A 25387-nucleotide genomic window follows, 5' to 3' on the forward strand; every position below is an offset into this window, starting at 1 on the left:
TGAACTCCAAATCATGCTAAAAGATATTTCAGTGGGAGCAGATAGCCCTATAAACATGACTCATTTTTGAGAAGTAAACTGATGATCTTTGTTATAGATCAAATACTAACAAAATTATTACTTTTGAAATCTGGATTTTTAACGATGAAGAGGCCTGGAAGAATTGGTCATTCTTGTTATGTAAAACGACAACCAAAAACACATTTCCTCTCTTTTGACTTGAAATGATAATCTTTTTAATTGCACTATGAAAGGAGGATTTATATTTCCCATTACCTCACTTATTAAGTCTTTGACAATCTGAACCTGTGTCAAAACACTTCCTTATGCAGACAAAGGAAAACACTGGCTCTTTGTGTGTGTGTCTTGGAAAATTGGACAGATGTACCTAAATTGTGTACGTTTCCCCAGATCTGGAGTGTCGGTGACACACATTATTCTTTTCATTGTAATTTAGACAAAAGATTTATAACTGTATATAGTGGAGGTAGAGGTACTGTAAAATATTAGCAGAGAATTTTCACTAAGTGCCTTGTTATGCAACCAACGTGCATGAGTGTAACATTATTTGTTGGAACAGAGAAGAAAACGAAACTGTCGTCAGTTCCTGGTGGTATTTTCTCATGACTGAAGACGTGCGTCTACAACACAAGAAGTTTTTTTTATTGAGACAAAATGTACAACCTTGTGCTTATTTGCTCTCCAATGTACTGCTGTCATAAGCGAATCATTTGTCTGTCTTGCTTCCCTCTGCGTCTGCAACACTTGTCTCATTCCTTGCATTAATTTTGATACACTGTTTACCGACAGAGCATTAAAAAAGAATCTTAATAAAAAAACACGAGTTAAAAAGTCAGTTCTGCTTGTAACTCCGCATGACCTTCACACAGTCCTGTTGACAGCACACACCTTAGCAATCGTCGGGGGGAAAAAAAATGACATAATCAGTTCTGTTCAGTCTTGACAGTAAACGCAGCATGTTGCGATGCAGCCTAATCAGTTGGCTGTTGGTGGGCCCGGCTTCGGTGTTATGGGGTAGCACAGCTTGATGGCATCCTTGTTGTTACTCTGGCTGTCGATCAGCACCAATGGAGTCTTCTGGTGGCTCTCGATGATGTGGGAGATGCTGCTGAAGTACTGGTTGAAAAGGGAGGTTCGAGGGTTAGTCCACAGAAAGAAGTCAATCTCGTTGACATAATCTGCTGAAATCTTACATTTTATAGACACATCTTTTAAAAAATGATCTAAAAAAGTTGGTTTATGGGATGTTTGTATGCCATGCAGAAATGGTACAGATCACAAATCACAAATCACAGGTACCAGGTCTGTTAGACAGCATCATTTCCCGTTTTTTCTCACGTGTGAGTGAGTATTGAGTAACAAATTAATATAAAATGGGTTATTTTGGGTTGTAAAATCGTTATTTACTCCGCTCCAGGGGCTCAAATCCAAATGACAAAAGGTCAAACCTTTTGAGAAGACACATCGAAATAACAATATTTATGATATTTCACATAATTTCATAATGAAAGTGTTTGTTTTGACATGGAACAATAAATAGTTCACAACAGAAATGTATGTATGATGCAAAAGGAATCTATTAATAAAAAATCCATTCAGAAATAACTCAATTAAGTGGCGAGATGCATGAAATTCATTGGGGGGGCCACATTCAATTAAATTCAATTCAATTTCATTTGTATAGTGCCAAATCATAACCTACATTACCTCAAGGAACTGTACATAGACAACATCCATCAGAGCAGAGAAACCCAACAATTCACACAATGAGCAAACATTAGGCATCAGTGTAGAGAAAAAAAAACCTCCCCTTTAACAGGAAGAAATCTCTGACAGAACTACACTCAAAGATGTGCCGCCATCTGCCTCCACCCCATTTATATTGAGTGTGCAAATTTCACAACTGGAGTAAAGCAGTGTAGTATTTTATGTGAATTATAATGTTAGTGCTCACTATGGCTGTACAGAGATACAAATGATGGACTCATGTTATTAGGTACACCTGTACTTAAATGCTGTGACAAAATGGCCTAATATAGAATAAGGTGCAGTAAAGCCCTGTCTGAAGGAGATAATGACATTTGCATATATGAGTGAACAGTAATTAAAAAAGGTCTCTTAAGACTATGTACATATGCTTACTTAACTGTATGAACTTAATTCTGTCAGCGACTGTGCGTGGGAAATGCAATGAGAGATGATTAAGCTTGTGAAACCATACCTCCTCTCCTTTCTTCTCGCTTCCCAGCGCATATTGCTGTGTGTTTGCTATGTATCTGATGGGTATGTTGTACACCCTGCCCTTGTAAAGCACCACTAATGTGTAGGGCTGCTGTGTGTCGTGACCAGAGCTCTTCCGCACCATAAACGCTCCATCCTGAAACAAACACCCAGATGTCAGATGCCAACACGTTGTCACGTGAAAATAATCCACATACTGCTCCATTGCGTTAATGGCGGTGTGTTACGATGATTCTCACTTTATTTGAGCGGAGCAAAGCATCGTCAGCAGTCTTGCGGTTACACGTGCTCGAATACCAGGGTTTCTTATAGACATCTGCATTCTGAGAAGAAGACATGGGGAGGAATGGAAGATTTCCCACCACATTACTATAGAGACATCTGTTGAGTAATATTTACAGTGTCTATTTAATGTAGCCCACCTCATCTTCCTCTATCAATCCATTTTCAGTAGAGACACTTCTTCTGTCTGTTGCTTCAGAGACAAACAGAATTATTATATCTTTTTTTAACAATACAGCTTTGATTGAAAGATCATTTTGTGTCTAGGTTTAAGTTGCTCCATATAAAAGACACAAAAAGGTACAACTTACTGATGGAGGTCAACTGTGGAAGAGGAATTCTGCAACCGGGACCAAAAAATAGTTCAATGCTGAGATGAAATACATTCTAATTCTATTAGATTTAATATATATATAAATATATATATATGCAGAGTGCAATTCTTACTTTGGTCTTGACAAGTCTAGTGTAGAAGCTTTTGGAGGAGCTGTGTGTTCAGTTTGTATCACAGGCAGCTTTTGGCCTGTGGAAATCATAAGATAAGATCGACTTTATTTATCCTTCAAAGGGGAAATTCACTTATTACAGCAGCTAAAACATTAAGACAGACGTGTAAGCAAGGGATTAAAGAAAGGTAAAAACAGAAAAAGAAAAAGGACTATAGTCTCTGTGCATTATGTGCAGAAAAAGTTATGGACATTATATACAATGAATGAAGGCTAGAGAAATATTGCACGTTGCACGTCGATGCGTAAATAAATATAGTGAATATTGTGTATACAAAAAAAGACTCGGTAAGAATATAAATACTAAATACTTATGACTATTGCACAGGACAATGCACTGGTGTACAGGCAGTAGGCACAAGATGGTGGAGTAGTGCAAGTGAAGGTGGTTACCAAACATGCAACAAATGATCTATGTTCAGTTTAAATGTAGTTTCTTTTTCACTTGTTTGAAGGCTTCTTTAAATCAAAGCCTTGTTTACTTTTAATCAGAGAATGTGGAGATTCTTCAAGTCCTAATGAGTCCTACTTCAACTGAACTTATCAGTGGGCATCGATTAACATCTGTGTGTTGTATGAAATAATCCACGTTATTACCTCACATGGAGATTTAGTTTGTTATATATTTACAAAAATGTAGAGTCAACGAAATGTGAGCTCATGACATTTTGAGGTTTTAGGGAAAGACAGAATAATCACAGAAATGGACGGTGTTAACGGCACAATCTGCTGTGACTAGTAACATGTAAAAAAAACAACAACTTACTTTCAAATCCCTTTGGCATTAAATCCGGCCTCTGCAACAGAAATCATATTTAATAGATTTCAACATGATTTAAACTAAAATACCTTACAACAAAAATGACATGTTCCATTTTGACTGCATGTACCTAATTTTTAATAAACAAAATTTCCCTACCGGTCTTAATGGTGGCTTTGGTGACCTCCTGCAAGGAAACCATGATGATCAGTCTAACAATTATTACCTTCTTAACATTTATACTGGAAGAACGTTGCTGATCGATGCTTACTCTCTGGGCAAAGGTTTTGGTACGAGTGGAGGACGACTCTCTGCAGGTTTATTGCTACAATCTATAGGAACGCACACGGTATCTACCAGTTAGTATTTGAATGCAGTGACATTTTATCACTAAGTTTTGTGAGACTGGCTTTCTTCTAGATGGCACAACAAAAAACTGAGTAAATACTCACCATCATCTTGATAACAAACTTCATATTCATCGTCTTGTGTTGGTTCATGGACCTTCGAAAATCACAAAACCAGTGTATCAAAATCCCACCGGATCATATAGTATACATACAGTAAATAGCACAGATTGTCTGTTTTAAAATCATGCACATTAGTCATCACTTACAGTAGGAGCTGACCTCATATTCTGTCTAAAATAAAGATAAAAGAAAGTCATTATTGGTTGCAGTCATTGCAATGAAATGCAATAACCAACATTCTGGCCTTTGGTATACTAATCTTTATAGCAGATATAAATAAACACCTAAGAAAATTCTCTTTGCATTTGATGACAAATCACTCAGGGATTTAAATACCTGGGGCAGGGTTTTGGTGGTAACAAATTTAACAGCGTTGAGGAGATTGTGCACTGTCTATAAGACAGATGTGAGCAAATGGTTAGTTCCATTTCAAATATCTAAAACACTGTCATTTCATATTGTGATATTGTATAGTGCAAAACTGACCTGTTTGATGGAGACGATAACGAGCTTCGCTGTAAATATTCCATAAGACACAAATTAAATTAAATTCCATATTTAAAAGCACTTACATTGTTTTTTTTTGTTTTTTTAACACTACCAGTTTACCTCTTTGTCTGGGACTTCATAAAAATCTGAAAAAAACAAAAAACAAACAAACAAAGAGAAAGACAAAATTGGACAACCAGACAAAAAAAATGTTGCAAGCCTCCACTTGGTGCTGCATGTTGTTATTGCTTTAAAAATGTGACAGTGGCCTTGGGCATTTTCGTGTTTGGTCAGTCAGCTTCTGAGTGTCTCCCACCAAGCAAAGTAGGTGTTATTCAGTATTATACGCTGAAGAAAGACTCCACAGAATGGAAGTGACAAGAGAATAATATGTGCTGAAAACTGAAAATGAAAGTGGAATCTTTGCTAGTCATAGGAATGTAGGCAAATTGTTTTGCATCTTATGTTTGCAGGGCCTAGATCATGGGGCTTGTTAGAGGACAGGCTCAAATACCATGCAGCAGTTGTTATTGTTTTGAGTTGGAAAACAAAAAATCTGACTGAAAGAAAAGACTGAAGCTGACTCTAGATGATTAAAGGTATTATTATTCTGAAAATATGTCTTCATTTTGGGATTTTATTAGAGTTACAATACAAAAAAACACATTTAATGTCTTAATCACCAGTAACTACTATCTATTTCCAAAATTGAACTTTTCACTAACGTAAATATATGCAAACATTTTTTTTCCCCCTTATAATCAAATTCATGCCTTTAAACTTGTCTGACCTCACCAGACGTGGAGACTCATGGTACAGGAGACAATTAACAACGTATCTGTGATCATAGCGTGGTTTCTCTAATTAGAATTCTATGCTCATTGTGGCTGTTTATTGTTGTACCTACCAGGACTGGATGGAGGTCGTGGTAATGTTGCAGGCAACCTGGGGAGTTCCTTCCGTGCTCTGCCTCTACAGAGCAACAAAGGATCTGAGGAGAGACATGAGACAATATAGTACTATAGTACAATATAGTACACCCCCCCCTAGATTTTGACGTATATCTTACTGGTGGGTAGATCCTCTGCAGGTTCTATGTAGTTGTTATCATCATTATTGCCATCTGGATTCATGTAGTCTTCCTACAAAACAACATATTGTGTAAAAGGGGGTGGTTAGCCACACTAAAGCTGAATCTGTATTTATGAGAGAGCTTTGGTCAAAGTTGGTTTACGTCTTCGCTCCCCATATGGGTGGGTTCTGGGGGCATTTGTCTGGAGGATTTGTCCGGACGCAAGGGCTTCCTGGGCAAATGTTTGGGCTGGTTACGGCAGCTGTCTGGAAAGGAGAAGTAGAAGTAATAACAGGACATCAGCGTTTGCAGTGAAGCACTTATTTGATGCCCTCTGAGTATTGTGGCTTTGAAAATGAAAGGGCACGATAAATTTATTTTTTTCTGCAGAATAAAAACTATTTTATTTTCTAACCAGAAGAACTAATGCAATAATAACAATAAAAAAAACAAGTTTCTACTTAAAAAAAAAAAAAGAAGCAATGAATAATGATCAGTTCTTCATTTCAAATGCCTGTACTCACCAAGGTACTCCCCTGTTGGGAAGGAAGATGTTGTTGTGAAGGGTCTGTGGCTGGGCGGTGGTTCATAGCTGTCGTCCTGGTCAGCATGTGGATCTTCATACATGTCATTATCCTGGGAACAACAAACGTACAGTGTTTCAAACAAATATGTCAGATGAAGACAAACCATAATTACTCACAACTTTACACTTACATAATCGGGTTCCGAGAACTGATCGTCAATATCCTCATCACCTGTAAATACAGGTATTTAAATGGATTATATTACAAAAAAACAAACATGTGTGGGTTTTATTATGAATGAGTAAAATTAATCTGAAATGGGGTTTTCTCATTTTAGAAAAAAGCCTCTTCGAATTAGTGTCTCAATTGAGAAACTACTGACGCGTGTCTCCTTATGTCACAGACTGTTGAACAATCTTTCAACAAGTGACTAAACCACCATTTTCAGTGTACTGTTTTAATGGAAGTGTCACATAATTAAGCAGGGTGTTGAGAACTTGTGGAAACAGGTAAAGGGAGAGTTGATACAGAAGAGAGACATCATATACACTATTTACTTATTTAACTATACTGTATGTAGTTTAGTAGTGTTTCCCAGAATTCTCAGACCTTTGGACCTTTTTTGTTTCATTAAAACAGGCAGATTTAAGATTGCAGCACAAAGTTTCTGAGAGTTGAAACCCAATCAGATCAAGCAGTAGTTGACAAAGATAAAGTTAGCTGGAGGTGAAGCTTGACAGCAGATAAGTGTTTGCTCTGATGCAGTAATTAATGTATTTGCATAGCTGGACATGAAGAATCATCACTCAGTCTGGAAAGTTAGGTAACACCACTCTTTTTTCTTTTTTTTATGTGAACTCACAGAGCTTGAGTTCACTCACTTATTGGTCACTGGCATTGCTAAAACCTTTTCCACAGAGACACATGGGGAAAATTAGGCAACATCCATTGTTCTGAAATACACTGACAGTCTGAGTCAGTCAAATCTTTCAGTCACAGACCTTGGTGATGGGCATTTTATACTAGGGGAAAAAAAATCAGCAGATTCTACAGATGGTGATTAATTGCTGCTTCATTAACATCATGACAGGTATAATAATAAAGACACAGATCTTACCTCCATAATCTCGCGCAGGTACCTTTGGAATTTGTTTGTTTTTTAGTCTGCCATATAGAGAGAGATCGACATTTTATAGACAAATTATGTTATCGCTATTAATAGAAGATGTACATTTCCATGGGATGTCAAGATTTCATTTATCAACATGATCGATTGTTTTACTATAGTGATATTTCAAAATAAAACGTATGAGAACTAATGGCGTTAGAAGTGCTTTTGTCACTGCTGTATCTCTCCTTTTGTGTCTATAAATGACTGATATCTGGAGAGGAAAGTGAGACAACAAACATCTGTTGAAGTTATTTTTGGTTTGTGGGTCTCTCATTCCAACGGCTGTGAAAGAGGAATTGACATTTTTTACTGATGCGTACACTCAGACACGTGGCATTGAGAATCTTTGTTCACCAAACTTCCCACAGATTTTCTTTTCCACAGAACAAATTTAGACACCTGTGTGCCTTTCTTGCAGTAGCCTGAACTGTACTAATACCAACATGTGTAAAGTTAGACACTGACCTTCTCAGTTTATTCAGTAAACTGCCATCCTTTCTTTTGATGTCTTGAACAATCTTTTGAAGCTGCCTGGAAAACACATAATTTGGCATTGTCATTTTGAGAGAGCTTAAAGACACTTTCTGATAATTGATTGACTTTTGCAACGTTCACGTTAATTGTATTTGATTTATGCAAAAATAAATGGTGGGTATCATCCTGGCTGAGTGATCCTTGAGACAATTCATAAATTAAAGTAGCCACATTATTATAAATACTCTTAAAATAAAATGCCATGTCATACCTTATTGTTATGAACAAACAAACAAACAAACCCATGCCTGTCAGGCGACGAACAGGGTGTAGGAAACATATGGAGCGTGTAATTACTAACAGGTGTTGACTCGGGAAAATAAAGCAGAAATACCATGTCTCCCTTTTCACGTCAAGAGGACATATTGTTTTAATAAGCAATAGACAAGTCAGTGTACCCAGCTTTGGGGTAACGAAGTCGTACTGATGAAAATCTCAACCGTCATTTCGAAGAAAACACGCAGCTAAAGCAGGTGAGTCGCAGCTAACCAGGATAAATGCTAAGCTAAGAAGTGAGCTCACAGCTTACTCTAACCCAGAGGTCACAAACCCTCAGCCCGCAGGACACATGCGCCCCCTACTCAATATCATTAGTATTCATTTCGCATCAAATATACAGTTAGTTAGTTATACAGTAGTTTACGTTCCAGATGAAAAATCACTTTTATTTTGAAATTGTGTGAAATATCTTCATAAATGTTTTTATTTTTGATGTATTTTTTCCAAAAGTTTGACTTTTTAACTGTAAAGGTCGATTTATTGGGCCAATATTTACCATTTTGTTTAACCAAAAAAAATAACGCCGATTTACGGTCAGGCACGTCCGCGGGCAGCCCTGTGTTATTGATGGATGGAACTTGTGCTGCTGCCATGTGTGAAAGACCCCAAGCCAGAAATTATGGAAAAGCCTTCAACAATCCTGGGAGAAAACGAGGCTTATATTTAGTGATGGGCATATAATGCAAAAACACTATTGCACTATGTATCCCCGGGGCTGTTCACTTCCCACATTGTACCTCCCAATGCCAAACTAAAAATATGTCCTACCTTGATACATAAACCCTATTTTTAAATTCTAAATGACTAATTTAGGCACAGAAAATGTTTAATTCGAGTTCTGAGCCAGCGTTTGTCAACAGGACATGGCGAGGTACCACTGCTCTGTACCGGGCACTGTGAGCACCGTGCGTCTGCATTAGCGGGCTCAAACTTGCTGCCAAACTATAACTATAAACTATAATCTTGTATGTACACCGTTAGTCATAAACGTTTTTTCCCTCAAAATGTATTAGTTTGTATGCACATAGAGTAAAAACTTTCAATTATCTGCCCAAAAATTGGCAGCATACATCAGCCATACATCAGCCAGAAAAACCCATATCGGTGGACCTCCAATTCACCGATCACCTACTGACCAGACTAGACACTAGTGACCCCCATTTGAGTTTGAGACACCTGCTCTAACCTCACTGTCAGAATAGTAACCAAAACTTTAGGATTTGCAAATACTGTGATCACTTTTTCTTTTTCAATAATTTATCTTTGCAAAACCAAAAGTTGTGTTTGCAAATCTTAAAATTATGGATGGAAATCCAAACGTTTTGTTTACAAAATCTCAAAATTAACAATATATAAATCCATATCCTCTCCAAATTAGGGATGGACAAATAATGAACAAGCCATTCTACGAATTATTACACGTAATCACGTAATCATTTCTTTCAAGTAGATGTTCTGATTAAAACCAGAATATGTCAATGTGACTCCAGGAGGAGTTTTTTAAATAGTGATAGTAATAAAACGTTTCTCACCCTTGCTTTAAATAAAAGCCACTTCAATTAAATTGAAATAACCGTGTTGACCTGAAATGGTATTTAAACACAGTTGTTAATTATCCCATGAATAAACGGTTCTATTTAGGCATAAGTAATGTGATCAGTAACACCTGTGTTTACCTACCACTCCCTGATAAAATGGCTCATTTGACAAGTTTAGAGTTGGGACGTTCACGAATAAACCAAATCTATTGAATGACTCTTATTGTGATTTTTTTTAAATCACTTTCACGCACACAGCATGCGCCAATTTGATATGCAAATTTCACGTGGGTGCGGAGTGTCAGACTGCAGCTATGAGCCAAAGGAAGCACAGCAGCATTTCTGATGAAAAGAAGGGCAAAGCGAAACATATGCAAAAATAATATTTCTTTCAAGCCTGTCTCAAATATTGTTAACTAAAATTTATACTAATGTTACCAAGGACAGTTCAGGAGTCCTCTGCAGGGTTATACTTGAAACTTGTTTTGTAAAAGTTTTCTATATTAACATATTTAGTTTAGTATAGTTTTGCATAGAAGTTCTACTTAGACTACTTTGTTTTTTATTGTGCCACAAATAAAAAGGTGTGGAATGATTAGCAAGTCAGAAGAGCTTTATTTAGACTAAGACACATTTTATACAAAGATCCAAAATAGTGAGCCAGTCTTTTGAACGGCTCTTCGAAAGGAACGGCTCCTCAAGATCCGGCTCCTCAAGATCCGGCTCCCTTCAAAGAGCCATAAATTCCATCTTTAGAGAACTTTTTGGTTACTTATGAAGAAAAACTGTATGTTTTCCTTTTTTTAAAAAAAACAAAAACCCCAAACATTTATACAGCATTGTATGCATTTCAATTTAAATATAATAAAGACACTCCACACTGCTCCTTTAGCAGATATTACGAAGGACTAGCAAAAAATGACAATTCGTCATTGTCTGCTGCAATTAAAAATAACATAAACAAACTGGATGACTTACCGAATCTTTGCTGTGGCAGGAGCAGTGAGTTTACCGAACGTATCCATGTTCATGTTAAGCTTGCTCGTTTACATAGTTGGCTCCTCAACCATTAAGCTTGTGTTGACAGATAGACTGCGGCAGCAAAACTGAACGCTATTGCTATGAGTCTCGTCCTTGTCACACAGGGGAAGGAATTTTTTTTCATACCCGTATTTGTAAGAAACATTCACTTCTCTTTTCCACTCCTCCTGACACACACGCAGACACAGTGACCACACTTTGAGCAAACTTCTTAAATCATGCCTTGCTCTCTTGACTCTTCAGTTGCATGTCCACCCACATGCTGCTGTTTTTAAAAGCTATACCGTGCGTGGTCTCAGACCTTTTGACCCCTCTGCATATAATGTTCATCTCATCTGTATGCAGTCACATTCATCTCTATTTATCTTTCCTTCCTCTGCAAATAGAACTGCATTTCTGTGTGTTTCCTCCTCACCAAAGATACTTCTTATAAATACTGCTGCGTTACACCCAGGGCTTTAAAACAAGTCTTTGTATGTGTAAGGTCATGTCTGATGTGATACGGAAAGTACAGTACCATTTTGTAATTCTGAGTATTTTCTATATAAAATGGAAGGAAGTGTAAGAAAAGTGTGCAATGTTTCCTGTTAGACTGGCAGGTGGATGATTTACTATCTTGAGACACAGAGATAGAGATGGCAGATAGAGATGGCGCCATGGCATTTTAGGCAAAATGTCGAACAAAATATGGCAAAAATGTGGAACACAACAGAATAAAGTTATACCAACAAGTTGTCTGTGGTAAGAAATGTCTACACAGTAACAGAATTAAAGAGACAGCTGTGGGTTTTGAGGAACCAGCTGTGTATGATTCACTATTTAGTCTGGGATTTTCCAGTTTGGAATAAATGTGAAATTACTCAGGACATCTACAAACTAAACATGCTGTGTTTTTCACCTCTTTAGCTTTAATTACAGAAATGAGTTCAATCGCTTTCAGTGGCTAAGTTTGCATACGCTGACTTTAGCAAGACATGCAACTTCCTGGTTCAACAAGTGTGTTACTGAGGTTCAGGAAGACAAACTGTTTAATTTGCCGCGTACTGTTCACACTTCGATTCATTGGCATGTTGTCAAAAAATGTAACATAAAATGATGGAAATATTACACAACAATTTTTTTATTTTTTACACTGTACATTTAAGCACCCGTGTTTTTAATGTCAGTCTGTAATTTTACCCTAGTATTCGTTTAAATGAAAAAATATAATGCTGTATGTCAACAACTGTAAAACTGATGCACACACGCACACACATATAATTGTCTCTGTTCACAGGACACATACATGTACACACCCACGCAAACACAGATGCACATGGGAATACATGAACAGGAACATACTGCACAAACATGAACAAACATGTGCTGACAAATGTGCAGGTGCACTCAGACCTGAAACCCACAGCTGCAGCTTTGTGTGTAGCACTACAAACAAAGCATATGTGCATTTATACACACCCACCCAGACATTCCTCTAATTTTATTAAACATTGAGGTTTGTACAATGACATTACATTTACCCACCTCCTGTCATGTAGACTTATTTATTTAAAAGTAACTATAGATAAATAATGTATAATATAATGTAATATAATGACGAGAAAGGTACTGGAGGAATGAGGTGATGACAGTGGTATTAAAGTGTTACTCACGGTTGGTGAATGAGACTAAACTTGCTGAAGTCGCTGTCAGACATGTTCTGTAAAAGCATCAGAGAAATCAAAACATAAACACATGGTAAACCAGGAGGCTACAGAGTTCTTAGGTAACTGTGTTTTGTTTTTTACAGCAGAAATTATCCCAAAACTGTCACCCAGTGCTGCATTTCCTCTTATTTAACAGGAGATGGCAGCATCTCTCTGACTTCTATTACAAATCATCTTTTTAGAAGAGCCAACGGGCAGATATTTTTTCATTTGTCAATAGATTATATTAACAACAACAACACATTTTTTTTTTCACTTTTAGACTGACACTAAGTAAAGAATGGCCTCCATGTTGGACTTAATATGTATACATATACATATGCAGCTAATTTAATGTGTATATGAACACACTGGGAGTCAATATCATGTAAAACACAGAACAGAAGGCATAATCTTTAAAAAGACTATAATGACATACAGAACCTACATTATACGACACAGTTTCAACAAACATTTTTCTGATTATCTGCTGCATTGTAGTTTGTTGTTGCATTTTAAGGTCCGTTACACTAAAATCTGTAAATGAAAGGAAAATGATTACCATAAAATATGCAACAAATCCCACTAAATTATGTATTTCCCTCTCTTCATTCATAATTCATTACCCTAAGTCATTCCTAGCGCAGTCCCTCTTCTGTTTTATACTTGGTGTAATGTAATGCAGATTGATGACAAGAAATTATTATTATTATTTCTTTTTATAAATCAGTTTATTGTTGTCTTAAGTTGTAAGATATTGTGTGAACAAATGGGTAGGAACTTTAATTAATTGAGGTTAATGTATGAGGTACAGGTGTACTTAATTTAGATATGAATAATGTGTGGATGGCCCTTTATCTGCAGTCTCTTGTGAAATGTGTAATAATGGTTTTGGAGCTATTTATGATTGATTTGAGGTAATCTACCAGGAGAGTAATTACTAGTGTGAATGTGGGTGTGAATAATTTACAAATCAGAGACTGAGATCACTTAATATGAAAGACTTGAAGACTACCTCCTTCAAAGAACTGAACCTTGGCCTTACACATACACACTTGATCATCCCACTGGCTAATAGGAAAAATCTTTATAAAATCAGACTTTGCCATTTGACATTGAATAAAATATCAAATAGTCCGCCCCAGTGGATAGTCAGGCACTGCTCCCACATTGAATTATTTATAGGATTGTCTGTGCTTGTTCCAATGAGAGACAACAATCTTACAAGCTTCAGACTTTCCTTTGGACTATATGCCAGGAGCCCTTACTCATTATAATGTAAATCAACACTCAATCACATTTTTTTGTTTCAAATATACATGAACATATAACTTTCATACGGTCCACAACAACTGAAATGTCTGCCTTTTTCATCCATTTGTGTTAGTAGTAGTGTGACCTTAACATAACCTGCGCAAGTGATTTTAATTCTAGTATGTAGATTATTTTCATTAATTTTGTATATATTCTCTTAAATCAAAAACCTCAAATTCAGTGTTTTGAGGCTATACTGTAGTTATCGGACTGTATTAAAGCAGTGCCAAACATGACGTTTGTTTGCTAGTTTCAGACCAGCGTTAGTAAAAACCCATATTAGATTGTAAGCAGGTGCTCTTTGAATGGGAAATGAAGGGGGAAAAGTCAGTATTTACAAAATATTCACAAAAACAACTGCAGTTTATTCTAAAAAGATAGCACTAATTATTATTCTTTTAAAAAAAATGTCAGTTTAAAGGAAAACTGTAAAATAACATGCAGAAAAGTCTTTACAAGAACACTGTAAAACTTGAGTGCGCTGTAGCCACAATTTATAAAATGCCAATTAACATTCCCTGTTCTTAAGTGCAAGTTTGTGTTCTGTCCTGCAAGTTTGAGTTTTTCTAGTGTAAAAAAAACTCCACGCCCCGGTTTTGCAAGTGATGAAATTATTAATTGTGAACTCTCGCTGAGATTTAAAATCCAAGAAACCCCTCTTGCTGTTTGTAAATATTTACTTATTGTTTTTTCTTTTCTTAATATTTACCATGTTTTTTTGGGCCAAACTTGCTGCCTTTCCGCTTGAATTTTTTATGTTTACCCCCTCTGGAGGCCACCACCCCATGTGCGTGTGAAAGTGTGAGTCCAATTAGAGGAAAACCACTTTTTAAGATGACTTTTTGTTCCATCAGATCTGTTTGATTCCCTGATGAAGGCCTGAGGCTGTGATTGATACGTATGTATTCTAAGAGGTTGAACATGACTATGCCACTACATAAAAGGCATTCTAATAGTTTTGAAGAGAGTGCCTTTGACTTTTCTTTGACTGTGTTTCAGCTCAGCTGTTATCCTACCCTCCAGCATCCAGAGTGTTTAAACAGCAACTGTCTTTGCCCTGATCCGAGCACCCGTGGATGTGTTCGCTTTGTGAGGTGTGGTATGTTATATTATATAACATTATATCACCTGCTAATTGATTGGCACATTATCAAAGTGATATTACACCTACATGAGGGGCGAGTGCACTACACAGACGGTCTGCTACTGCATGTTTACTTCCACTCCACTGCAAAGAAGTTCTCGGTTACTTCCTGGCAAATTCAGTCTGACAAGGAGCTAATACGGGTGGATTTTAAAAGGAGTGGGAAATGACACATCGTGGCCCCATAACACACATTTAAATTTGGAGTGTTAGCAAAACCTTTTTGAACCCTTTATTAACTTTTTCTTTTAAGAATCGGCCCTAAATCTCAGTCTAGAATTGTGTTCCTTTTCTCTCTTTTGAACAATTGTCACATTTTACAAAACCTCCCCTTCTAACGCACATTTGTTTTCTACGTTCCCGTAGATGTTTGCTACCAACAACAAAGCAATCCATGTTTGATATACTGTATATTGTCATAGACGTGTGCGTATACTCCTTTTTGAGTGGCCTTTGTTTGTAGCGTTGATCTCATTTCAAAGTCACTTTTTTTCCAGCCAGCTACAGTGTCAACAGAGATGGAGGCTCACAGTTGTTTTGATCTACTACATATAGCTTTTAATCTGTCTACCTGTGTGATTGAATATGGGATCAGAAAGACAGAGATTTCCTTTATCTGTGCTTTTTCTCTGACTGTCACTTCCATTCTCACAGTAGTACCCTGTGTTACACTTCCACCCACCACTCATCCAGAATTAGATTGTGTTTCTAATATATACCATTCTGCAGGTATAAGGTGATGGAGGTGCTTTTGACAAGGAGCCTGATGTTGTCTTTGACTGCAGTCCATAGCTGCTTTACCGCCAAACTGATTTCTATTTATTTAAAGCTACAGTAGGCAGGATTGTTGAGTTTCATCCCTAAGTTGGTCAAATACCAGTGTCGTGGGAGCAAAGCTCCCTGTCCTGAGTTTGCCTCACTAGATGATCACAGACAGAGCCACTTGTTTTATATGCAACTGATGGCCTGAGGCAATCTGTTCTTTTCTGAAGAGGTTCATCCCATAGTGACACATGTTTAACTGCCTAATTCTCTTTGAGACTTTTTTCTTTTTTTTGGCAGTTGTGGCTGTTGCTGGAGTCATGATCATTTCACTTAAAGTACTTGCATGCAGTGCACAGTTATGGAACTGGAACTAGACTGAAAACAGAGCCTATATAGTTACAGTAGAAAGCAAAAGTGTAGCTCTTTTTTTAAATCATTTGATTTACATTATGCTGAATATGGCGCCAATAATGCCTAAAAGATCTTGTCTACTGTAGCTGTAAGGATTTTAAGACCTTTGAACCATCTAATGTAGAAACATAATATAAATAAATGGTTATGAACAAAGATAAATAAAGTTTATTTTGGAGTTATTGATCCATAATGCCAACATTTTCTGCCTATACAGTAGCTGAAGAGTTGCAAAATCTTTGCTCGATCTAATATATAGACAGTGGTTTTATTTCTAGATTTTTTTTAAATATATAAAACCATTCTCCCTTGAATCATGACAAAGGAAAAAAACAAAAAACTCAGCTCAGACAATACAGTTAACGTGAATACTCATAATTATATTTAAATAATTGCATTCATTAAAGAAATTCTACTCCAATTGACCAAATTTGTGGTACACCTTTTATCATGAGGTGGCAGCAGCAACAGCAACAGCAGCAAGCATTCAGTTAGTGCAGTGCATGTGTGTTTGCAGAAGTGATGATATTTAAGAGGTTTCTTGAATACAGCTTGTAGCTGCGCTTCTATTCTCAGCACGCTGTGAAACCTGCATTACTTTCACTAACTCTCATGTGCAGAAGTTTAGAATATTTGATGATTGACCCTGTCAAATAAGTGGCAGACTCCGTTTATTCTTCACATTGTTTCTAAAGTGAAGCACACACATTTAAAAGGAGGTTGGCTTTAAGTTCTTGGCGAAAACAATCATGCAAATATACAGAATTGAAAATCAGATTTTTTTTTTCACTCAGCTCTGTAACAGAGTATTGATTCAATCTCAACCAAAGCCTCAACGTTTGTATATTTGCTCTTGTGAAATCATCCTGTAACAGAAGTGACATTTCACAGCCACAGGCAGCTGTAAATAAGCAAGCACTTCTGTTTTTCTTTCCAGAGGAACTGGATAATTACAATGAGCAACAACACTCATGCTTGGATAAGTAAAGAGCACCATCTACTGAAAGTCACTCCATCATCTGAAAAGCAGAGATAAAATTTGTCTCATATCTTTTCAGGTCTAGAGGCAAAATGTGTGAATATTAAAACAGCTATGTCATGCAAAGGACAACAAGACCAAATGTATATTATTTTCAAAGTGTTTTATCCACAAAATGTCAATAAATATAAGGATTAAATATATTTATCAACTTGTTAATTAAAATATTAATATACAAAGTGATTGAAAATGTTATGGGGATCAATCTGTCAAGACTATGAATATCGTACACAAATTCACAGCAATTCAATTCAATCTTTTATTAGATAATTTATTCTTGGCATGCCAACACATTTGAATGAATATTATTGAGGTCGGTTTAGGCACTATTCAATAACAATACACAGCATATTGCAATATAATTTTGTTCGGTGTCAACGTAACAAAGTTTTAATATGTATGACCCAACGTGATTGCTATGACTATTTTGCCTCAGAATTGTGAACATTTTCCTCGTTTTACAAGTTCTGTTGTTATTTTCTGTTTAAAATTGTTTTGTGATCATGTTTTAATGGAAGGTAAGCTGCATTTACTGTACAGCACATGTTATTAACCCTTTAAAATGGAGCGTATCGCTGACAAGCGCACTTTGTATTACTTGTCCGACAGTTTGTTCTAACAGTTTCTGAAAGCTGAGATGTTGTACATTAAAGCCAACGTGTGGTAATTACGGTAATTTCACTTGTTCCTGTTTCAGGAAGCCGTAGAGTCTGCATATTTGTTTGCGAGGGAGGAGAGAGTTTTCAATTCTTTTGGCCTGTTTTTGCACATTGAGAGACAAAGAAACATTGGGATTTGTTCATGTACAACTGCAGTGCTTTTCTAAATAAACCTTTTTGTTTTTCTTCATTTTAAATTGCAGTAAATTTTAAATAACTGCCAGATAATGGACGTTATTCTGGAAAAATGGGCAAAAGCGCTTTTGGTCCGTTTATGGTTAAAATAATGCCACATGGACATTTTGAGAGTTAGGTTTAAAATAGTTGGGATAGATTTTTATTACCTATTGACTACTCTGAATTCTGGCATATGGACACCACTGGCCAATTGGCAGGCCGGGAAAAATCATATTATGTGTGTTTGACAGGGCTACAAAGGTAAGGACCCAAATGCAGGATTGCAAAAATAGTCTTTAAGAGAGAATAGACCAGAATGAATGGAAACAGTACAGGAGGTAATGGCATGACTATTACCTCCTGTACTGTTTCCATAGGGATAATTAAACACAGGTGAGTGTCATAAGACAGAGGTGACTCATATCAGCGGCGTGGCAAGCAATCACAGTGGAGGGAAAACAGACAAGATGTTAAACAAACGAAGGGACACGGGGAGGAAAGTCGACAAAACAGAAAAACAAAACATGCAAGTAAAACAGAAAATGAAAACTACATTTCTAAAAACATCAAAACACCAGGAGAACCCAGGCCTCTGTGTCTAAAGGTCATGACAGTGTGATGTGTATGTTCCAGGTCTATGCTCACTTCATTTATCCACCGTGAACCTGTCTCCAAACTCTGAAGTGGGGGTTACGGACAAAGATAGATTGAAATATACTTGTTCAACACAACAGTGTGTGTGTACCTGTAGTTATCAGGAGCTTTGGTGTTCTGGCAGATCTGAAGCTATGCAATCTATTTGTCAATACCCATGCTGTATGAACAGTATATGTCTTTTACCATAACTGCACTGGTAACCTGCACATCAAAGCCTCGTCTACTGAAACATTAATGACTTTGACTGAAGTTCAGTACTTTAGGGAGGGAATATCCCCCCTAAAGTGGAATAATTTTAGGGTCAGTGAATAATGAATTCCCAAGTAGATTGTTTATCTCAAGAAGTCTTATGAGTGGCCACTAATAAGATGTATGTGAACCAGTGCTGGTGCACAGAAGCTAAGCTATTATGCAAGTATTATGGGGAACCTTTAAAATACTAAATATTAGGAAGTTATGAACCCATGCTTAAGTTATTTCACCACACAAAATCCACTTTCACCTCTCAACTGAAACAGATTTAATGATACTTAACTTTAAAAAAAAAAAGGAGGGATCATAGCTTTAATAACCAAGTGATTCATTTCACAGTTATTAGTTCCTGCAGCGCCCACAGTGTCAGTGTTTCTCGGAAACATAGGGTGGTCCTAAGAGACTGTACGTGTAATATGGACGATGGTGTGCAGCTATAACTATGCAGAGTTGTTCGGAACAGCTTTTATATATATATACATATGTGTATATATATATATATATATATATATATATATATATATATAGATATACATATATATCTACAGTATAAATATATGTGTATATGTATATACTGTATGTATATATACATATATATGTGTATATATGTATATGTTTTTTGATCTCGAGCTCAAAGCTGAAGATCTGTCAACAGACTGCATTAATATATTTATTTCAACTGGATTATGTGGACTGTAAATGTTTGATTTCCTCACTTGAAGCAGACCAGCTGTCAAACATTGTTCTTTTGCTGCCTTGCTGGACTACACCTTGACAAAGCTGTGAGAGAAATATCAAAGCAGAAGTTGCAACAGACATGACGATCACTTCCAGATTTCAATGACCCCACAAATAATGCAAGCCACTTATCATATCCTGTCGACTCTTCCCTGTTTTTTTCAACTGTGGACATTTTACTGTTGCATTAGAGCTGAAGTGTGAATCAAGCCTATTTGTTTATTTATCCAGGAAATATCAGTTTAGCATTTCACTTAACCAAATGGATGCAGGGTAAACTCTGTAAAAATATGTACTTGTATGTACTAAATGTATAAATATAATAAAACATAATGTAATATAATATAATAATTGTCCTTTTTGAGGCAGTTCTGAAATAGAATAACAACCATGGCCTGATATAATCCCGAATCAGTGTTGTTAAAAAACAGTGGTATGAGAAAATGTAAAAAGAGAAAAACTCACCAGAAATTTTTTTCCATTAATCCTCATTTTTTTAATGGTAGTAGCACATTCTGGCATTTTGTTCTGGGGGCAATAGACTTAATGATTTAACAACATACACAGATTTAATCCAAAATGCATGACAGTGTAGCATCATCGTTGCTTGAAATATGTACTGTACATTACACAAGAAGAGGAGTATGCACATGATTCACTGCTGAAAACAGGTCAGCAAACCTCACTGCTTTTTTCTGATACTACATTATTGTGTCTCCTATTTTTCCATGTACTCACCTGGCACAAGAAGGAGGCTACTTGTGCCTGGTCCCAGCCCTCGCACTCCTCTCTGGATGGCAGGTTCATTTCGGTCTCAGCAGGGAACCTCTGGGCTGGACTGCGCTTCTGGAAGTACAGTAATAGACTGACCTGTCACGCACCACGGCACTAACACACCAACCAGCTTCGGCAGGGTGAAGTACACACAGGGAGGTCACCTCATTAGAGCAAAAACATATTCTCGCTCTCCGTCGTGATGTAGCCATTCATGATATTTTCGAAAAATGTTTAACTTCGACTGAGATTGGTCTGAGGCAGCCACAAAGAGGAAGAAAAATACTTCCTCAAACTCTGTATAGAAATGTCATAATAGACTGTGACACCTTCCCACTCAGGGACACTGGCAGGGTGTGTAATTAGTCATACATGTATTATTTTTGCAGTCTAATGGAAGTCATACGTATAACGTTTGCACTTGTTGGAAAATTGTGATAAAACACATTAAATTGAAGTATATGGATTTAGAGTTCTATCCAATGAAACAAAGGAGAATCATGACATCACATGTTTATTTTTTAAATGGGCATTTCTTTAGTGCAGTCTACACTTTTGTTATAAAGTCTTCTGAAAACTGGATAAGACGGCTCACCTTCAGGGTGTGTTGTCTGGTTTGATGCCACGTTGGCTATTGATTTAACAATATTTAATGCAAGACGCCTATGGGAACAAACTGTTAAGCAAACAGTGCTGTCAAAGCTGAATAACTCCAGCTATTGAAGTTTTCTTTCATCACCCGGGTTCTAACGGTGAGCGTTTGTCTGCAGACAAGCGCAAAGTCAACCATCTGTGTGTAACAAGCAGAATGTATGTGAGTTCGCACCTTGTTGATGCATATCACTACCTTGATAATGGACCGATTAGAATAACACTGACATAATGTGGCACTGACTCCAGCAGGTTTTTGATCATTTTATTTAGCCATATGTTGGCTTGTCTTGCTGCCTCATGGTAGCCAACAAATTATTGTATTTTGGTATTTTTTTGTAGATTATTGCTAATGTTTTTTATGGTAGCATCCTTTGCATCGCTCATACAGTTGAGGCAATTAGACCTTTGACTTAAAAGTATTTAATGAAAATAAAATGACTTACAAGAGCCAGATGTCGGTGGCAAATTGAGGCTTATTTACATGTAACATATTAAAGCTGTAGCTTAGAACTTTTAAATATAAACACATATCTTTTACATGCAATCCATTGTGGAATGAGTTCGCACAATGCTGATGAAGCCTTGTCTGTCCATGTCTGTGGCGACATTTGCGACACATGCTGCACACAGAGTGGCACATTTTTTGTGTTTTTAACGCAAGGAAAGTGAGTAAAGCAAGACGCCTTTATACAGCAGCACTAGGACTGAAAATATTAAAACTTTCAGAGTTGGATTCTAACCCCCAAAATACACTGGTTGCGTCTCACGTCCGCACAGCTGGGCAGCTGGAGTCGCGAGACTAGGTTTTCTCATGGTACTTCTTGCACAGAAATATACTGTATATGTTGTAAACACAACACACCGAGCAATATTTCTACCGACCGAAGAAATAGGAGCACACTGGGCTTGCAGGGATTCTTTCTATGATGTAGATAATTATAATTTATTATGTATTTTGGGCATAAGGCTAGAAATAAACCTAGACATTAAGTACAGTTGTATTTTTTCGGTTATTGTCCGATATTGAAAATGTGTGCTCCACCAACAGTGCTCTCCTAATCAACTGCACCCCAAGCGTTGCGCGCACACGCAGGGACAAGGCCAAACAGACGGGGGCCAGACAAATGAATTCACTTTTTAGTTATCATATAAAGTAATAACGAGTGTAGTGTCTGCATAGCTTTAGCTTGCTTATGGAGTGGACATCACAAATAACAGAGTATTTTTAGTTGCAGCTGCAGCAGAGATGTATTTTCTGCAGACACATATTGCTCTAAAATGTCTGTAGAATCGGGAACAGGCTGTTAAAAACACTCAAAAAGTGTCACTTGCTTCCTTTTCATTTCCCCCTCGCTTCTATGTTTATAACTGTGATGCATTAGCGTGTGGGGACAGTAAAGTGCAGTGGTCGAACATGTCGAGTCCAGAACACTTTTCCCCCAGTCACATAAAAAAAAAGCACACTCAAAACAGCATGGGTTGCCAGACCGGCAGTGCAATAACGTACAAAAAGACGGTGAATTGTATTATATTTCATTAGTGTTTTAAATGGAAATGACAGTCATCTCGACATTATTTCCAATTTCTGTCAAAAGTTGATACGTACCAATGCACATTTTTAAGTGGTTATACAGAAATCGTGCATATAAGCACTAGAAAATAGTGCATATCACGTAGACCGCACCACTGTGCCTGCATGTCTTCAGCACACAGTCTCGACAAGTAACACTATGGTAAAAGACACATAACTTACTGAAGTGCTGTAGAAAAAAACTCTGCAAAAGGTCTCTGTATGTCTCTGTCTTCTCTCTTTCTCTCTCTCTCTGTCTCTGTCTCTCTGTGTGACTGGTGGAGAAAAGCTGGGTCATGGAGCTCACTATGTTTTGTTAATTACACAGAAAGAGACTGCAGTGTTTTGGTACTTACTCAGGAGTCCACTGGGGGCGTTAGAGGTTCTGCACTGGAGCTTTAACATTACCTTTCATTCATGGAGTCAGTGAGTTCTGGTTTGGGTCACTTATTTACTCTCACTTATGATGCTGCACTCTATTCAAAGTATAATGAGAGCTACAATGGATTCTAATTATTAATAAAATAGAGGTACTGCTGACCCTAAGAACCTCTATTTTAGCTTATTCTAGCTACACTGTGCTAGTGCTGAATAATTATCTAGAAATATTCACTCAACCTCAGGTTCTTTAGGATAATTTTGTTCACATTTTCCCCCCAAATATCCTATTTTATATAAAGTTGTTTTTTTTTTAATCAAAATCGACATTTAGCTGAGTCATTTCCTGACACGTTGTCCTTTCTATGTGGATTATAATTATTATGCAATTTTATCATGCACTCACAGAGCTACTGTATAACGATAGATTAAAAATTTCCCTTGCAGTGATTTCTCCTGGCAGCACGAGAACCATTTGTCTCAGGGATGTTACACTTTCATTGGACTCTGTTTGGATGCAGGCCAGCGCCCACGCACGCAGTTGAGTGATTGGGCACTAAATCGTCAAACAATTAGTTGTGTCTGTCCTTTGACACCCATTAACCCTCAGAACTCAGTGCTAATGAGAGCTGTGTAATATTTTGTGTGTAGCAGACAGAATCAAGGTGTGCTTGTTAAACTACAGAAAAAGTGGTAATTAGATGTAGTGTGTAATCAAGGCCCGTAATGATGTTTTATTCCTTCACCTTAATCAACAAATCATTCTTATTTGGATTACTGAAGCACATGCATCACAATTTTCTATTCACCTTAGAAACAAAAGGCAAGACAAACTGGTTAAATCCAATTTCTTTTCATGTTCCTGACCACCACATACGCAGTTCCTTACCCTGGTCATCGGTGGCTCATTATATACAATACCTGTATGTGTGTAAAGGGCTGTATGAGTTTGTAGGATCTCAGGTAAAGACACTCACTTTAGACAGTCAAGCTAATTAAAGCAGTAGAGCAGATGGTGCAGCCTTGGTCCAGACATAATGAGATGGTGAGTGGCGAGACGAACTGGACATGGCAGGACAGCTGTGAGGGGTTTCGGAGGTGACACAATTCAGGCATCTTTGAGGAGTGGAGTTAAAACTGCATGGAATTGTTCACTTGCTTTGTAAGAACCGACTAGACAAGGCCTTGTTTACTTCCTTTAAATGCAGAAAAACTTTACTGTAATGGAATTTAATCATGCCAACAGGATGTTTTTTTTCCCTCCACACCCTCAGTCATTTGAAGTTAGCAGGTGGTTTTTGGTAAACACCAAATCCTCAACACCTGTTGCCAGAAGCATTTCCTACTTGCCAACTCTCACCAACCCTTCAACTGACAACTAGTCCCACGAAGGGCATAGGGAAAAAAAGAAAAGAAAAACTACAACTGTCAATAAACAACTGTGGCTTTATCAGCATGGGTGTTTTTTTTTTTATAGGAAGTGAAGCACCACAGGGATACAAAAAAGGCTTACAACACTAGAAAGTCCTAGTGGTTCAAGAATACTTTGGGTAGCTTGTCAAACAGAGAAATGTTCCACAATCCCATTGTGCCTCGTTTGAGGAAAAGGCCGAGACCAGTAGAAGCCAGTGTTCCCAGGTGTGAGGAGGTGAAGTTTCAGAATGTCATATTGTACCTGGTGGAGAGGAAAATGGGACACAGCAGGAGAAGCTTTCTAACCGGACTGGCCAGGTCGAAGGGCTTTATTGTGAACGACATCCTCAGGTTGGAAAAAAAGCATTCAATTTTGTTGTCCACTGACTGAAAAAGGCTTGGTTCCTTCGAGATTTTGAATGTTTCATGTTAATGTAGAGTTTGGAGGGATGCAGGGGGAGTATTTTCTGGGTTTGTGATCTTCAACTAAGTAGCAACCCTGTGGTTTGATGTTGGCTATTATTACTACTTTTTCTGGTAGCATTTGGTGTTTGGATCCCAATGAAAGACTAGTAACCACTTTTCCTGGGCCCACTGCGCTAATGTACATCATACAATTGTCTGTAAAAGCAGTCTAAATGGCATAAATGGACATTTTTCTGTAATTTTAACAATCAAAGTCCAACTGGAGACAGTTTTTATATGGATAAAATGTTCACAACATTAGTAAAACCAAGGTCCTCCAGTGAGATAGTCAACATTACTTCTTGACATTATCTAAAAACCATTTCTTTGAAAGCTTTTTTTTATGAAGTTTGGACTCAAT

At 37.2% G+C, this 25387-nt stretch overlaps 2 protein-coding genes across 5 annotated transcripts in view; one reads left to right on the forward strand and one right to left on the reverse strand.

Annotated features, from left to right (window-relative positions):
- Window positions 1-600: 600 nt before the first annotated feature.
- blnk (B cell linker) lies at window positions 601-20823 on the reverse strand. 3 transcript variants are annotated; one of them, XM_044045196.1, is made up of 25 exons: window positions 20711-20823; window positions 20511-20618; window positions 20238-20300; window positions 12584-12630; window positions 8005-8070; window positions 7486-7532; window positions 6559-6599; window positions 6366-6477; window positions 6004-6107; window positions 5839-5911; window positions 5677-5760; window positions 4890-4915; window positions 4767-4795; window positions 4617-4673; window positions 4427-4451; window positions 4263-4314; window positions 4082-4142; window positions 3970-3997; window positions 3817-3847; window positions 2992-3067; window positions 2856-2884; window positions 2685-2737; window positions 2502-2585; window positions 2243-2398; window positions 601-1137 (listed from the first exon to the last, which is right to left on the reverse strand). In XM_044045196.1, the coding sequence occupies exons 1-25, from the start codon at window positions 20756-20758 to the stop codon at window positions 997-999; spliced, it is 1641 nt and encodes a 546-aa protein (XP_043901131.1). In that variant the 5' UTR covers window positions 20759-20823; the 3' UTR covers window positions 601-996. The 3 variants fall into 3 exon arrangements, with proteins under 3 accessions (XP_043901131.1, XP_043901133.1, XP_043901132.1); XM_044045198.1 differs by lacking the exons at window positions 20511-20618; window positions 20711-20823 and adding an exon at window positions 19751-19814 and having other exon boundaries at window positions 20238-20290; XM_044045197.1 differs by lacking the exons at window positions 12584-12630; window positions 20238-20300; window positions 20511-20618; window positions 20711-20823 and adding an exon at window positions 10869-12193.
- Window positions 8378-25387, forward strand: part of dntt (deoxynucleotidyltransferase, terminal) — a 73091-nt gene continuing 56081 nt past the window's right edge. Inside the window, exon 1 of one of the 2 annotated variants that reach the window (XM_044045201.1) lies at window positions 8378-8546. Coding sequence is in view for 1 of the 2 variants with exons in the window: in XM_044045200.1 (XP_043901135.1) it covers window positions 24719-24912 (194 nt within the window). In the remaining variant the exon portion in view is untranslated. Of the gene's footprint in view, window positions 8547-24656; window positions 24913-25387 lie in introns of those variants that run through there. The other variant, XM_044045200.1, reaches the window with a different exon arrangement.

This window comes from Solea senegalensis, linkage group LG15 (assembly GCF_019176455.1).
Source record: "Solea senegalensis isolate Sse05_10M linkage group LG15, IFAPA_SoseM_1, whole genome shotgun sequence".
Classification (NCBI taxonomy): Eukaryota; Metazoa; Chordata; class Actinopteri; order Pleuronectiformes; family Soleidae; genus Solea; species Solea senegalensis.